This window comes from Hemitrygon akajei, chromosome 20, assembly GCF_048418815.1.
Source record: "Hemitrygon akajei chromosome 20, sHemAka1.3, whole genome shotgun sequence".
NCBI classification, from domain to species: domain Eukaryota; kingdom Metazoa; phylum Chordata; class Chondrichthyes; order Myliobatiformes; family Dasyatidae; genus Hemitrygon; species Hemitrygon akajei.
In genome coordinates, this window is record NC_133143.1 from 38,723,502 (window position 1) to 38,738,215 (window position 14,714).

At 40.9% G+C, this 14,714-nt stretch overlaps 1 protein-coding gene across 14 annotated transcripts in view; it reads left to right on the forward strand.

Moving 5' to 3' along the window:
- fhod3b (formin homology 2 domain containing 3b) overlaps positions 1–14,714 on the forward strand; it is a 524,056-nt gene that overhangs the window by 367,185 nt on the left and 142,157 nt on the right. For 7 of the 14 annotated variants that reach the window (XM_073024178.1, XM_073024182.1, XM_073024179.1 and 4 more), the window contains 2 exons: positions 1,646–1,890; positions 3,043–3,135. In XM_073024178.1, coding sequence (XP_072880279.1) covers positions 1,646–1,890; positions 3,043–3,135 — 338 coding nt within the window. The remainder of the gene's footprint in view (positions 1–1,645; positions 1,891–3,042; positions 3,136–14,714) is intronic. The other 7 variants (XM_073024181.1, XM_073024185.1, XM_073024186.1 and 4 more) reach the window with 1 other exon arrangement.

The following is a 14,714-nucleotide window of genomic DNA, read 5'->3' on the forward strand; positions in this document are numbered from 1 at the left end:
CACTTGACACGTGGCTGGTAGATATACACCCTGTGGCCACTTTGTTAGGTACAGGAGTGGAACCCAATGTGGTCTTCTGCTGCTGTAGCCCTTCCATTTCACAGTTCACCATGCTGTGCATTTTGAGATGCTCTTCTGCACACCCCTGTTGTAACACATGGTTATTTGAGTTACTGTCACCTACTAGTCAGCTTGAACAAGTCTGGCCATTCTCCTGTGAACTTTTTCATTAATGAGGTGTTTTTGCCCACAGACTGCTGTTTAGTGAATGTTTTCTTTTGTTTTTATTTTGCATCATTCTCTAAACTCTAGAGACTGTTGTGTGTCCCAGAAGATCTGCAGTTTGAGATGCTCAAACCACTACATCTGGTACCAAATATCAATCACTTAGATCGCAGTTAGATCACTTAAAGTCACTTAGATCACATATCTTCCTAGTTTGGACGTTTGGTCTGAATGACGGAACCTCTTGACCATACCTACATGCTTTTATGCATTAGGCTGCTGCCAGATGATTGGCTGATTAGATATTGGCATCAGTGATCCAGTTTATCTAATAAAGTAGCCATTGAAGTACAAGTTATCATAAAGGCCTTAATCTTTCTATCAACAAGGAAGGTGACAGGTGATGTTTGCAGCTAACCTTACGGAGGAGTTATCAAGCAAACGTATCTTCTTGTCACAAAGTAAACCAGGATAGGAAAACAAAAAGAATATAATTTCAATTGCAAGTACAGTAGTTTAATTGACATTCTTTTTAAAGAAAGAAAAATTGGGTCGTGGTGGAAAGGGTTTTCATTCATTTTTTGCTTTACCTCGGCCAAACACTTGTTATGCATTTGAATTATTTTCCCATTTTAAACATGACAGTTATTGTTTAATCGCTATGCTTTTGTGTTTAATAGTAAAACAATGTTCCAGAACCAGATGCATTTCCAAAGTTCAAAAAGATTTGAACAATCCCACTTACCTATGTCTCCTCCTGATTCATTCCAGAGTAAATAAGCCCAGCCTATCCCATCTCTCCCCATTACTAGAATCCCAGTGGCAGCAAAATGCAAACTGTATTTGTTTGGTGATTGTAATATCAATCACCCAAAAAATGATATACAGTGCCTATAAAAAATACCGTACTCATTCCCCCCCCCCCCCAGAAGTTTCCATGTTTGATTATTTTACAACATTGAATCACAGTGGATTTGATTTGACTTTTTTTCACACTGATCACAGAAAAATACATTTTCGTGTCAAAGGCTGATCCATTTCATCATGGCTGGTCTATTTTTCCTCTCAGCCCCAATCTTCGGTCACGGCTGACAGGATGGCACAATGGCAGGTCTGGAGGGGGATCAACTCATTCACAACCAGTCCCATACCAACATTAATTCTTGTTGCTCTCTGAAGTGCCCTAGTAAGTTAAGGTGATGTAGCAAAGTGGGAGTAGTTTGGCCACACCTTGTTCAAAGGCTGGGAAGGCAACTTTCAGATGCTACTACCAGTAGCTTCTGGAATTTGGGGTGGGAAGTAATTATCAGTTTTAAAAAATAATTACAAAAATAACAGAACTTTTACAAGCGCATAAAATGAATGCAAATACAGTATTTGCAATCTAACGTAACCATTTTTCTGAATGGATGTATTGCAGATGAGCCTGAAACATGAAGATGGAGATGATGATGTTAGTATGAATGGTCGGAAAGATAGGCGAAGATCAAGCCTTGGTTCGAATGAACGGCGTGGCTTAGAACGACGGAGAAGTCGGAGGCATTCTATCCAGAATATCAAAAGTTCGTTGTCTGCCCCTGCCAGCCCAAGCAGTCCATTGCCTGGACATTTAAGTCCACACTTCATGTCACCCAGTGGTCAGAGACTTGAAGAACTCAATGAAAAGTAAGTTTTCTTCAAAAACTAAAGTGCTGAAACTGCATTGAGGTGTGCCCTTGTGACTCTGGGTTTAATTGTGAAGCGGTCTTTGCATTATGCTCTCCTGCAACATTAATTCTCATTTATATTATTCAGCAATGGGTTATTTACTGCATTACAGTTAATTTAGGGTAAATGGGTTTATTTTTAATAAGTTTTGAGGAAAGCATTCAGCAGCTACTAAGTGATATTGTAGAAGATCACAGACCTGCTCTGTTGCCGAATTTGCACGAATTCTCTCCGGTTTAATTACTCTCTTCTGTTGCATGGTGCTGAGGAATCTGCTTCACTAGAAAAAGCACAATTTAAAATATAACCCATCCAAAAAGCCTGGGAATATAACCGATTATGAAATGTGATATGATGTGCAAGGTGCTGAAATAGACTAATGGATTTGCTTGCATTAATCTGGAGTGAATGCAAATAGTTTGCTTTGGGCAATTGGAAAATGATCATTCATGGAAGAAATTGTTGAAGCTGTGAATGAAGTCTTGAACAATGTCATCTCTTTGATTTGACTTCTGGAAAGGAAAACGTAGAAGTTATGTCTAGGGCAGGGGTTCCCAATCTGGGGGACACAGATCCTTTGGTTAATGGCAGGATCATGGCATTAAAAAGGTTGGGAACCACTGATCTAGGGTAATTTTTCAGATTTCCACTAACCATAATGGTGATGAAGATCACCATTGCTAAAACAATGGGTTAAATTGCAACATGTTTGAATAGCCACAAGCATCTTCTGGCAGTGTGAAGTTTTTCTTTTTAGGCTGATATGATAATGGCTAATGAGATCATGTGGCTGTCAAAATGAAGCCTCTCATTTCATTCAGATAGCATTTTAAAAGTGGCTAGATCATGACCATGCTAAGTATACTTGGATTACATCTGCATCCATTTCTCCTTGGACCTGAATGGAAAGTCACATCCGCTATGTTTCAAAATCTTTTAACACCCTAAAGTTCTGCAGTTACAATTCAGAAGGAATTTAGTTGTATTCTGTAGGAAGTACTTGCCTAAATTCTGACAACCCAAATGCAAAATCCCAACCCTTGGTATCATGTTAATGTCTGATTTCGTCTCTCTTACTCTTGTTTTTAATGTTATTGCCACTGTGTGCAGCAGCGATGTAGTTCAGCACAACATGACCAGTCAACCCAATGAAGCCAGCCCCTCTGATGATGTATTTGAAGGCATTCACACACCGTTTAATGAGTGAGTACAGGAGCTGCATTCGATTGCATGGTTGCAGCTGGGTCACTCTTCTGCTCATTGTGCTTCACCTGCTTTGGGAATGGCAGGCTGACGTGGAGAGTTTTCATTTCTGGGCATGCTGTGAGCAAAATACCTTTGTACATTTTCTCCATTTTTGTCTAAATTTTTGTGGATTATAATGAAGGCAGGTCTCCCGGAAGCACACATGTGTTGTGATTTTTCTGCAGCTTACTGTTTCCATAACATCTCAGGTGCTTTTATTAATAGTGCATCTCTGTGCAACCTGTGGTGGACGCTGCAAATGGCTCATTTTCAAACAGGTCCAATTAACTAGCTCACTGATCAAAGATATAATTTTACTGGGACTTCCAATGTTTGTTCTCTTTCCTATAGCACTTCATTTGGCCTTTGCCTATCTACTCTCATTTGTATTGTTGCTTGCTCCATATAGCTTCCGCCTTATTTACTCTTTATCAATTCCCTCCACTTTATAACCTTTCCTTCTGTCTACTCCTTTTGTGAAATGATGTGTAAATGTGCTCACTGATGCATTCAAGTAGCAACAGCCATATAATTTGGACATTCCTCCAAATGCTTTAAAGCTACGTGAATGGCAGGAAGCATCTTCTGTTCAAATGCATTTTCTTTTGCCTGCCCGCAGTACAGAAGATAGCTTCTAATTCCCTGTCCTTCTCTCTTTCCGCTTTATGCTGCTGTGTGTGGGGTCTTGACATGTTACTGCTGTGATATGAATTAAAAAGTAAACAAGAGAATAAAAACATTTGTGAAGAGTGGCAGCTAGGCAGCATAATTCAATAAAACAGGTATCTGAATCCTTTTGCCATATAGAAAGATTTGGACTATTGCTTTTTCAACAGCTGTTTAAGGATGCAATTAATATCATTTGCTTGTGGAAGTTTTGCTGATCTTGAACCACTCCTGAACTCTGGTGAACAATTGGTCTTTGCAGAAAGAATAAATGTTATTGGCCACGGGATGAAAGTTGGGGGCTGGTTGTCCAGCTACTGTTTCAAGCACAGTTTGCAGCTGAGGAACTGGTTAAGTGGTACTGCCTGGCTTTATCGAGGTGAAGGTTGCTTTTAAAGGCCTATACTTTACCTGACCAAGTCATATTTGATCCCATTACTGAATGATGGAAATGGATGAGAGACGAATAATGCATTTCGCATTGAATAAATGGTTGGATTGTGCAAAGTTAGATTTTGATTTGTAACTTCCAGCTTTGCAGGATGGTAAATGGATCCTGTAAGAAACAATAATGTTCTAAATATGCATTTATTTGAAGAAGTGAAGAAGCAGCTGGCACTAAAATCTTCAGTGTTATGGATTACATTGTGGGGGAAGTCTCCATGATTCAATTAGGTGAAGTGTCTGAAAAGAATAGAAGCCCCCTTTTAAAAGTTGTTTGCTTGGTGTAGAAACGTAAAATAAATCGTCGCAAGCAGAAAGTTTTAAATCTTGAAAGTGGATCAAACAGTTTGCTTAGTTGAAATGGTCTCTTTCCAGTGAAATGCTTCTGATCCAAATATTAACATCCTCAGTTCATTGATTTCTTGTATTGGTGGTTATTAGCCCAGTGCTTCTTTGCGATAGTATTTACTTGGCACATTACAAGACCACTGAGAAGAGTTTAACACTTTATCACACTAATAACAGTTTGCTTTGGTGTTTATTTTGCTAATTTTTTAAAAAAAACAAAGGATTGAGGTTAAATTCCACCTGCAGAATTGTCCATTTGTGGACATTGCATTAGATGGTAAATTCAACCTGAAACAATAGTGCAACCAACAGAGCTGCTGCTTCCCCACATCAGAGACCTTGGCTTAGTCCTGAGCTTCAGTTGGCGTCTGTGTGAAGACGGCACATTTGCCCTAGATGGCTGCACTTTCTTCCCACATGCCAAGGTGTCAGTGTTGGTAAGTTGATTGGCCACTGTAAATTGTCCCCAGTATATTGGTGAGTAGTAAAATCTGAAGAGAGATGTTGATGAAAACCTGATGAGAGTACTATATAATGGGATAAATGTAGGATTAGCTTAATTGGGTGGTTTAATGGTCAGTATGTACTCAGGTTGAAAGGCCTATTTTAGTGCTGTATGACTCTGATCCTTTGATGCAGTTCAATTATTCAAACTGTTAATTCCCATCCTCATGATCACCCCAGATATCTGCCAGCAGACTGGAAACAGCTGGTACTGGAGTCTGCTGGAGGAACTCTCCGTATTGAGCGCCCATGGGGAGGAAAGAAATTGTTTCTTTTCAACTCAAAACCTTGCAGGTTATTTGTTGTTCCACCAGTAGGTGTTTAGCAGTGCAGTTTTTGCGAAGCTTTAATCCTCTGGTCAACCTGCTTCAAAGTGACAGATTCAAATTAAACAGGAAGGATTGATTCTGATTTTAATATTGCAAGTTAAAAATCGTGATGCTTGATGAAGTTGCATTGTTTTTGGGAGTGTCTGATTTATATTCAGTGTTTTTCCAGCAGTTACGTCATGAGCAGCTTTCTGGGAAGCTACAAGCAATCACTAACTTGCTACAAAATTTTGCATTATCTGCTGAAATTTGGTTGGCAGTACAGGGTAGGACGGAGAATGCTGAAGAGAATAAAAATTAAATATTGTAACCTGATGAAATCTTTCCACTGATCTTTGACAGTTTAATCTTTCCATTAACCTGACCAGTTTACTCCAAATTAGGATATGTACTATGACAAGTTATTTAATGCCCCACCATATGGAAAACTATAAGGATGTGAGAGAAAACATCAAACATAGCTTATATTTTCTCTGGGAAGGTTTACATTAAAAGAAATATAAGAAACGGTTACCTTCAGCTCCCCATCTCACGTGTCTATCTTCTGAAACCTATTGAAAAAAAATGGGTTGAGTCCCTTTGTTGCAATCAGGAATTGTTTATTCTAGTTTCCCGATGCTTCCCTTGAAGGGCGTAGAGTTCTTGCACAGAGCAGTCATAGAAAGTAAGAGAGGATTATTAGCCTTATTAGTGGGTCTAATGAGGGGTTATCAAACTGAAGCTTGCCTTGAGAGTTTGCAGTGATATTTTTTGTCGTTCTCTTGTTCCATTGGATTAAAGGACACAAGTGACTTGGAAAGGCAGAAATAACCAAGCAGCCTGCATGGTTGAACCCATTCTTGATTTGGAGTGCACAATGGATCCCTCAAACCTCTTGGTTAAAGTTCTTTATGGCTAAACAACCAGTAGTCACTTCCTGCTGGGACTTGTAAAAATTGACTTCCATCCTGGAATTTCAGCTGTTCTATTTCCAACTTGACTCCAGATATGGGATGGCTTATTTAGGAAATCACAATTTCAGCTACTTTGATCATGAAGCCAAGGCCAAGTGAATCCCACAGCAGCCATAAAGCATTGACACAAATTTTATTTGTTTCACCTCATAACAGTAGGTTGCAAAGATACGTTGTAGAGCTTGGCCTCAATGTAATGTATACTTGCAAACTCCATTATAAATGTGTGAGACTCCAAAAAAAAAACCTCTGCCACAACTTAGAGCGACCAAGCATGCTGTGCACTTTCTATCTTAGCAGCAATTGTGGATGGAAAAGAGCACTAACATTTTCCAATGACCTGCAATCATGATGCCTACTGGAGTGTGTGAGATAGATTGTTTTAAATGCTCGGCACTGTCAGAGCTGAGCTTGTATTAAAACTCGAAAATTGGATATCTTGACTTTTCTGTCTTTCCTATTATCTAGGCTATAGTTGTGATTGTAAATTTAGGTTTCATTTCCTTTTAGCCAGTCATTGGAATCCAACACCTCTCATTTCCTTTCTGCTGTCAGCCCAATATTGGATGATGATTTGGGGACAGGGTTAGAGGATCAGCTGGAACTAAAATTGTAGAATCATATATGATGCTGCTGAGAAAGGATCAATGAGACATTTTCCCCAACTATTCTCAACTGTGTATTGTACATTATTAGTCAGAAGCACGTGAATGGAGAACGTGATTTGTGAAGTCACCGAGCTGCAATAACATGGGTAGACTTGTAGGTCAGTATTTGAACTTCAGTGAGTTAAAGATGTAACATTGTTGTGTTTTCAGGAACCTAGCAGGCAATTCTTCATTAGCACTTGCTTCATGAAGAGGATTTTTAATGTATCTGAAACTTAACTAATATGTTGAGCTTTTTTCATTATTTAAGGAGAATAAGTATTTGATATTAATTGAACAATATAAGACATAATCAAGATAAAATCAATAATATGTTAACAAAATATATTGTACTAATTATTGAAATAGTGCTGTATAACTGAACTCAGAATTAACAGGTTAGTTTTTAATTAAAGCACCAAAACTCAATTCTGATGTTTGATGCCAATCATTGATCAATGAAGAACAGAGTCAGGCTTTAATTTCATTAATTTTCCCAACAACTTTCAATTCTTTAGCCCAGACCACCTCATTTTGACCATGGATGTCTAGTCCATATAGACTTCTATCCCCTATCAAGAAGGCCTTAAAGCTCTCGATTCTTTATCTCAACAAAAGATCCAAACAGTTTCTCTCCACCACCACCCTGCTCCATCTGCCAGAAATGGCTCTCAACATCAACGATCTCTCTTCCAGCTCCTCCCATTTTGTCCAAACTCGAGGGGAAGCCGTGGTACACCCACATGGGTTGCAGCTATGCCTGCCTTTTTGTTGGCTACGTGGAACAATCCATGTTCCAAGCCTTTCCTGATAATGCTCCCCAACATTTTCTGCACTACATTGATGATTGCATTGGCCTTGCTTCATGCACCCATGTTGAGCTCGTGAATTTCATCAACTTTGCCCCTGACTTCCACCCCATCCTTAAATTCACTTGGTCCATTCCTGACACCTTGCTCCCCTTTCTCAATCTCTCTGTCTTCGCCTTTGGAGATAAACTGTCTACTGACATCTTTGATAGGTCCAGCGATTCCCACAGTTATCTTGATTATACGTTTTACCACCCTGTCTCTTGTCAAAATGCTATTTCCTTTTCTAAGTTTCTTCATCACCACAACACCTGTTCTGAGGATGAGCCTTTTTTTCCCAAGACATCAGAGATATTCTCCTTCAAAGAATGGGTTTCCCTTCCTCCACCATTGACGCTGCCCTCACCTACATCTCTTCCATTTCCCAGACATCCACACTTGACCTATCTTCCCATCGGTTAATGGGGAAAGAGCTTATCTTGTCCTCACCTAGCACCCCATGAGCCTCCACATTCAACATATTTTCTGGAACTTCTGCCATCTCAACAGAATCCTACCATCAAACACATCTTTACTTCCACTCACTTTTTGCTTTCCGCTCATCCCCACTTCCCACTAATCTCCCTCCTGACACATATCCCTGCAAGCAAGAGAAAGGTGCACATTCACCTCCTTCCCCACCTTCATTCAGGGCCCCAAACAGTCCTTCCAGATGAGACACATTTCACCTGTGAGTCAGTTGTGGTCACCTAATACATCCAGTGCACTGGATGTGGCCTCCTCTCCATTGGTGAGATTAGACGTAAATTAGGCAGTTGTTTTGTCAAGCACTTCCACTCCATCTGCTAAAAGCAGAATTTCCCGGTAGCCAATCATTTTAATTCCTATCCCCAAAACCTGTTCTGAAATGTTAGTCCTCTTCTGCCACGATGAGGCCACTCTCAGGGTGGAGGAGCAACACCTCGTATTCCATCTAGGTAGCCTCCAACCTAATGGCATTAACATCAAATAATCCTTCCTGTACTTTTTTCCTTTTTCTTTCTTCCCCCACCCCCCTCTTCTTTTCCCCACTCTGGCCTGTTAACGCTTTTCTTCACCTGCCTATCATTCCCCCCTGGTGCCCTTCCTCTTTCTCTTTCTCCTATGGTCCTCTCTCCTCTCCTATCAGATTTCTTATTATCCAGCCCTTTCCCTCCTGGCTTCACCTGACACCTTCTAGTTTGATCTCCTTCCTCTCCCCTCAACATTTTATTCTGGCGTCTTCCCCCTTCCTTTCCAATCCTGATGAAGTTTGAAAACTCTTGACTGTTTATCCATTTTCATAAATGCTGCCTGACCTGTTGAGTTCCTCCAGTATTTTTGTGTGTTACTCTGGATTTCCTGCATCTGCAGAATCTCTTCTGTTTATATTCAATTATTCAGCTTAAGAAAAGCTGATAGAATTTCAAGTGAATCAATTTTAACGTCTGATACAGCTAAAATTAAGAATACACTAAAAAAAATGGTGTCATATTACCCAAAGGGTAATGTATTTGATTCACATATATATATAGCAACTTCCCAAATTATTTGGAAACTCTATATAATATGCATAATTAGAGTTCATCGTCTGAGTTTTCCTTGTGTTCTTGGGGCTTAATTATTACTGAACTTTAAAACAATATCCATGAAATGTGAGGGGAAATGGCCATTATAAAGAGAAAGATGTGCTTTTATCCCTGTTTACACATATAACTGTTAAGTGCATGAAGATAGCACAGTAGTTAAATTACCAGACCAGAAAAAGCTACTGGATTGTCATAAGATCCCATCTTATTCACTAATGTCATCGGGGAGAAAACCAAGCTGACCTAATTGTGACTCCAGACATATCAGTGTGTTAAATTTTTTCTTGAGTACTCTCTGAGCAAGCTACTTATTCAAAGGCATGGCCAAGAAGTGCCAGTCTCTCTGACAATGCCCAAGGGTAAATAATATTTTAAAAATCCTTAATGACAGAAATTAACGCAGCCCAAACAAAATTTTGACATGTAAATCATGAATTATCAAAGGAATCTAGTAGAAATTTCTGATCACATTGGGAGGAATGGTTAGGGCTATAGAACTAATAACACAAGAGCCCAAACTTTTCCTGCATAAGAATGGTCATCTCCACTCACATTCCCAGACCCTCACTCACTGAAATCCCCTGGCAATAAAGTCCTGCTTCCAGCTTTTATGCCTTAGTAAGTTATAAAGACCGAAGTTTATCTCGCTGTTGTGTGAATTCACAAGCATTTAGCAGCAATGAAAAATATTTTAAAATATAGAACCAGACCTAATCTAGTACAGAAATCATCATTAAAAAATATTCTCCATGACTTTGCATTTTCTTTGGAGTAACCGTAAGCTAACGGGCAACTAGCACAACTGTATTTTAAAATGACAGCTTTTCGTCTTGCTGGGCTCTGTAACATTTCCTGCCATCTCAGCATATAGACTTGGAGAGAGTGGGAGCGTAGGAAGGAGCAGTGACAGGAGAAGTGGCATAGATCAGGCTTCAACTGGCCATTTTTCTTTCTATATTATTAATCAATTAACACAGAATGTTATTCTCCTAAAACTATGGTAGAATTATTCTTCATGGTTCTATGTATACTTTGGTCTACACTTTGCAACACCCCACACAGAACTACTGGCATTTACTAATACAAAATGCAGTAAGCTGGAGACTCCTGAGTCAATGTAAGAATCCCATATCCAGTGGTTGCATTCCAGTCCCATTTTTCATCTGATGAATTCAGTATTGCACCCAACAGTGGAACAGGAGCTTAAAGAAATTTCCTCACACTTCCATTAGAGGATCTCGGCACTGCATTAAGTCTGTACTAGATTAGGTCTGATACTAAATTTTAAAATACTTTGCTGCTAAATGCTTGTGAATTATATGTATATTGGTATTTAATGCATGGCAACGAAAGATGTCCAAGTGCTTCTCAATCCGATGTGTAGTATTTTACGCAAACACGAGGAAATCTGCAGATGCCGGAAATTCAAGCAATACCCACAAAATGCTGGTGGAACACAGCAGGCCAGGCAGCATCTATAAGGAGAAGCACTGTCGACGTTTCGGGCCGAGACCCTTCATCAGGACTAATGGAAAAAAGAAATAGTAAGAGATTTGAAAGTGGGAGGGGGAGGAGGAGACCTGAAATGATAGGAGAAGACAGAAGGGGGAGGGATGAAGCTAAGAGCTGGGAAGTTGATTGGCAAAAGCGATACAAGGCTGGAGAAGGGGGAGTATCATAGGACGGAAGGCCTTGGAAGAAAGAAAGGAGGAGGGGAGCACCAGAGGAAGATGGAGAACAGGCACGGAGTTATTGTGAGAGAGAGGGAGGGAGGGGGAGTAAATAAATAAATAAGGATGGGGTAAGAAGGGGAGGAGGGGCATTAACAGAAGTTAGAGAAATCAGTGTTCATGCCATCAGGTTGGAGGCTACCCAGATGGAATATAAGGTGTTGTTCCTCCAACCTGAGTGTGGCTTCATCTCGACAGTAGAGGCCATGGATACACATATCGGAATGGTAATGGGATGTGGAATTAAAATGTGTGGCCACTGGGAGATCCTGTTTCCTCTGGTGGACAGAGCATGGGTGTTCAGCGAAATGGTCTCCTAGTCTGCGTCAGGTCTCACCAATATATAGAAGGCCACACCGGGAGCACAGGATGCAGTATACCACACCGGCTGACTCACAGGTGAAGTGTCACCTCACCTGGAAGGACTGTCTGGGGCCCTGAATGGTGGTGAGGGAGGAAGTGTAAGGGCAGGTGTAGCACTTGTTACGCTTACAAGGATAAGTGCCAGGAGGGAGATCGGTGGGAAGGGATGGGGGGGGGGGACGACGAATGGACAAGGGAGTCGCGTAGGGAGCGATCCCTGCGGAAAGCAGAAAGTGGGTGGGAGGGAAAGATGTACTTGGTGGTGGGATCCCGTTGGAGGTGGCAGAAGTTATGGAGAATTATATGTTGGACACGGATGCTGGTGGGGTGGTAGGTGACGATAAGAGGAACACTATCCCTAGTGAGGTGGCGGGAGGATGGGGTGAGAGCAGATGTGCGTGAAATGGGAGAGATGCGTTTGAGGGCAGAGTTGATGGTGGAGGAAGGGAAGCTCCTTCCTTTAAAAAAGGAAGACATCTCCTTCGTCCTGGAATAAAAAGCTTCGTTCTGAGATACAGACTGGGAGACCCTTTCGCTGAACACCTGTGAGTTGGCTGGTGTGATATACTGTGTCCGGTGCTCCCGGTGTGGCCTTTTATATATTGGTGAGACCCGATGCAGACTAGGAGACTGTTTTGCTGAAAAACTACGCTCTGTCCGCCAGAGGAAGCAGGATCTCCCAGTGGCCACACACTTTAATTCCCCGTACCATTACCATCCCGATATGTCAATCCATGGCCTCCTCTACTGTCGAGATGAAGCCACACTCAGGTTGGAGGTACACCACCTTATATTCAGTCTGGGTAGCCGCTGTTACAAACCCCGTAACTGGGTCACTTACCAGCAAAGATAGAGAGGTCCGTTGAAGTCTGATGGTACTATTGTTAACAGTAGTTATTGGTAAACATAAACAAAAATAATATCAATGCAAACATACAGATAATATACGTTGTCAATACTAACTCTAAAAGTGCGGGTATAATAATAATCAATAAGAAATAGCTCTATCGTTGTCTAGGGGATAATGTATTGTCCAATGGAAATATAAAAGTCATTCAGTTCATGGGCTGCAGCCTTTGGTTGGAGTCAAGAGAGGGATTTTTGAAACTTGCCAGCTTTTCCTTTTTATGATGTTGATCCTTCGAAATTTCATTGGTGTCCTTTCCTTTAGCTAAGTCGTTCTTCCGTGGTACGGCCGCCAATCCCAGGCAAGGGAAAGGACGCACGCGGGCCCCACCGGTTGTTGCTCTTAAACGCTGTCACGGGATTTCTAGCGTTGCTCCTGGTGCGTCTAAAGGGGTTGTTCCCCAGACCCTCTTTTATTCTTACTCACGGGGTCTCAGATGTCAGTCAGGTTGGGATGATGCAATCCCTCAACCAGCCCACTCTGGTCATTCCCTGAGGGCTTCAATGAACAATTCCGTCTCCAAGAGACAATGGCCGGTATCCGTGGCTTTGTCTCTTTGAGGGCAGGACACACATTCCAAACCCTTGTGGATTCTCTCTCATTTCCTGGGTCCCAGACCCGAATTAATAGCGATCTTGTGATTCTCAAAAAGGAGGGGGCTACTTTGTACCCTTCGGCCCCTCAGAGTTGTGGCACATTCGTAACACCGCCAACCTGATGGCATGAACATCGATTTCTCTAACTTCCGTTAATGCCCCTCCTCCCCTTCGTACCCCATCCCTATATATTTATTTTTTATATATATATATTTTTTCCTCTCTCTTTCCCTCTCACAATAACTGCATGCCTGTTCTCCATCTTCCTCTGGTGCTTCCCTCCCCCTTTCTTTCTTTCAAGGTCTTCCGTCCTATGATACTCCCCCTTCTCCAGCCTTGTATCGCTTTTGCCAATCAACTTCCCAGCTCTTAGCCTCATCCCTCCCCCTACTGTCTTCTCCTATCATTTCGGGTCTCCTCCTCCCCCTCCCACTTTCAAATCTCTGACTATCTCTTTTTTTCCATTAGTCCTGACGAAGGGTCTTGGCCCGAAACATCGACAGTGCTTCTCCCTATAGATGCTGCCTGGCCTGCTGCGTTCCACCAGCATTTTGTGTGTGTTGTGTAATATTTTAGAAGTCTTAATATCCCTAAAGTTTAAATTGCAAGACGAAAGGAATTGGGAACTGAGAAATGAATGAAGGCATGTTAACTTTGTAGTGGAGTTTGGAAACTACAGGGAATCCTATTTGTGTATATGTTAGGACAAATAGTATTTCAATCCATTTCTGGTTGAAATAAATATGCTTTAAAATAAGAAGCAGGATGTTTGATGGATGTGCACATGAATTATTTTTAACTTAAATTTCTCTGCTCAAATATTATTGGAGTTCAATTTTCCAGCACTTCCAAGTACACTTCTGTGGCCTAATGGATAAATTAACTACATTTTGGTTTGCGTAGGTTTCTGGCACAGAACTGGTCAAAGCAAGATTTAGATTTTCCATTTTGATCACAATGTGTTCCAGAGACAAGTTCAGACTGCTGACTCCATTGTTCTTCTTTGTCCTCTGTAAAACTCACTCCTTTGGTTATGCAGGGAATATGATTGAAAATACTTCAGAGAATGGAAAATAGAATAGAAACTTAACTGGAAAGTCCTTCACAGTTACTTCAAAGAGTTTTCCTAATCTGTTCCTTCACATTTTCTGAACTGCATTGCTGGAAATAATTGTCTCTATTGTTGACTTGTGTGGACTTCTCAGTTAAAAAAAAATTATTTGCTCAAATTTGAACTGATAACAGTCTTAGTTTGTTCCACTTAAAATGTAAATAAAACCTTGCATAAACTTTAAATACTTTTTTTCAAAATTGTCTGTCCCTCCCCTCCCCACCTCCACCGCCTTTTTGATTCCCCAGCCTCTCCTCCTAGATTACTCTGAATGTGAATTAAAGGCTTATTTTGTGAACCACATTTAATTCAAAGGCTTCCAGATTTATGAAATCGTTAAAAGGATCAATTTCAACTACATCAGCTCCACCTCCATTCCAGATCATCTCATTATACAGGGCCTTTTATTCAATTCAGAGATTCCTACTGTTAGGTCCCCTTTGTTCAATTCAGAGATCTTCACTCTTCAGGCCCTTTGGTTCTGATGCAGAGACTCTTATTAATCAGATCACATGACTCCACT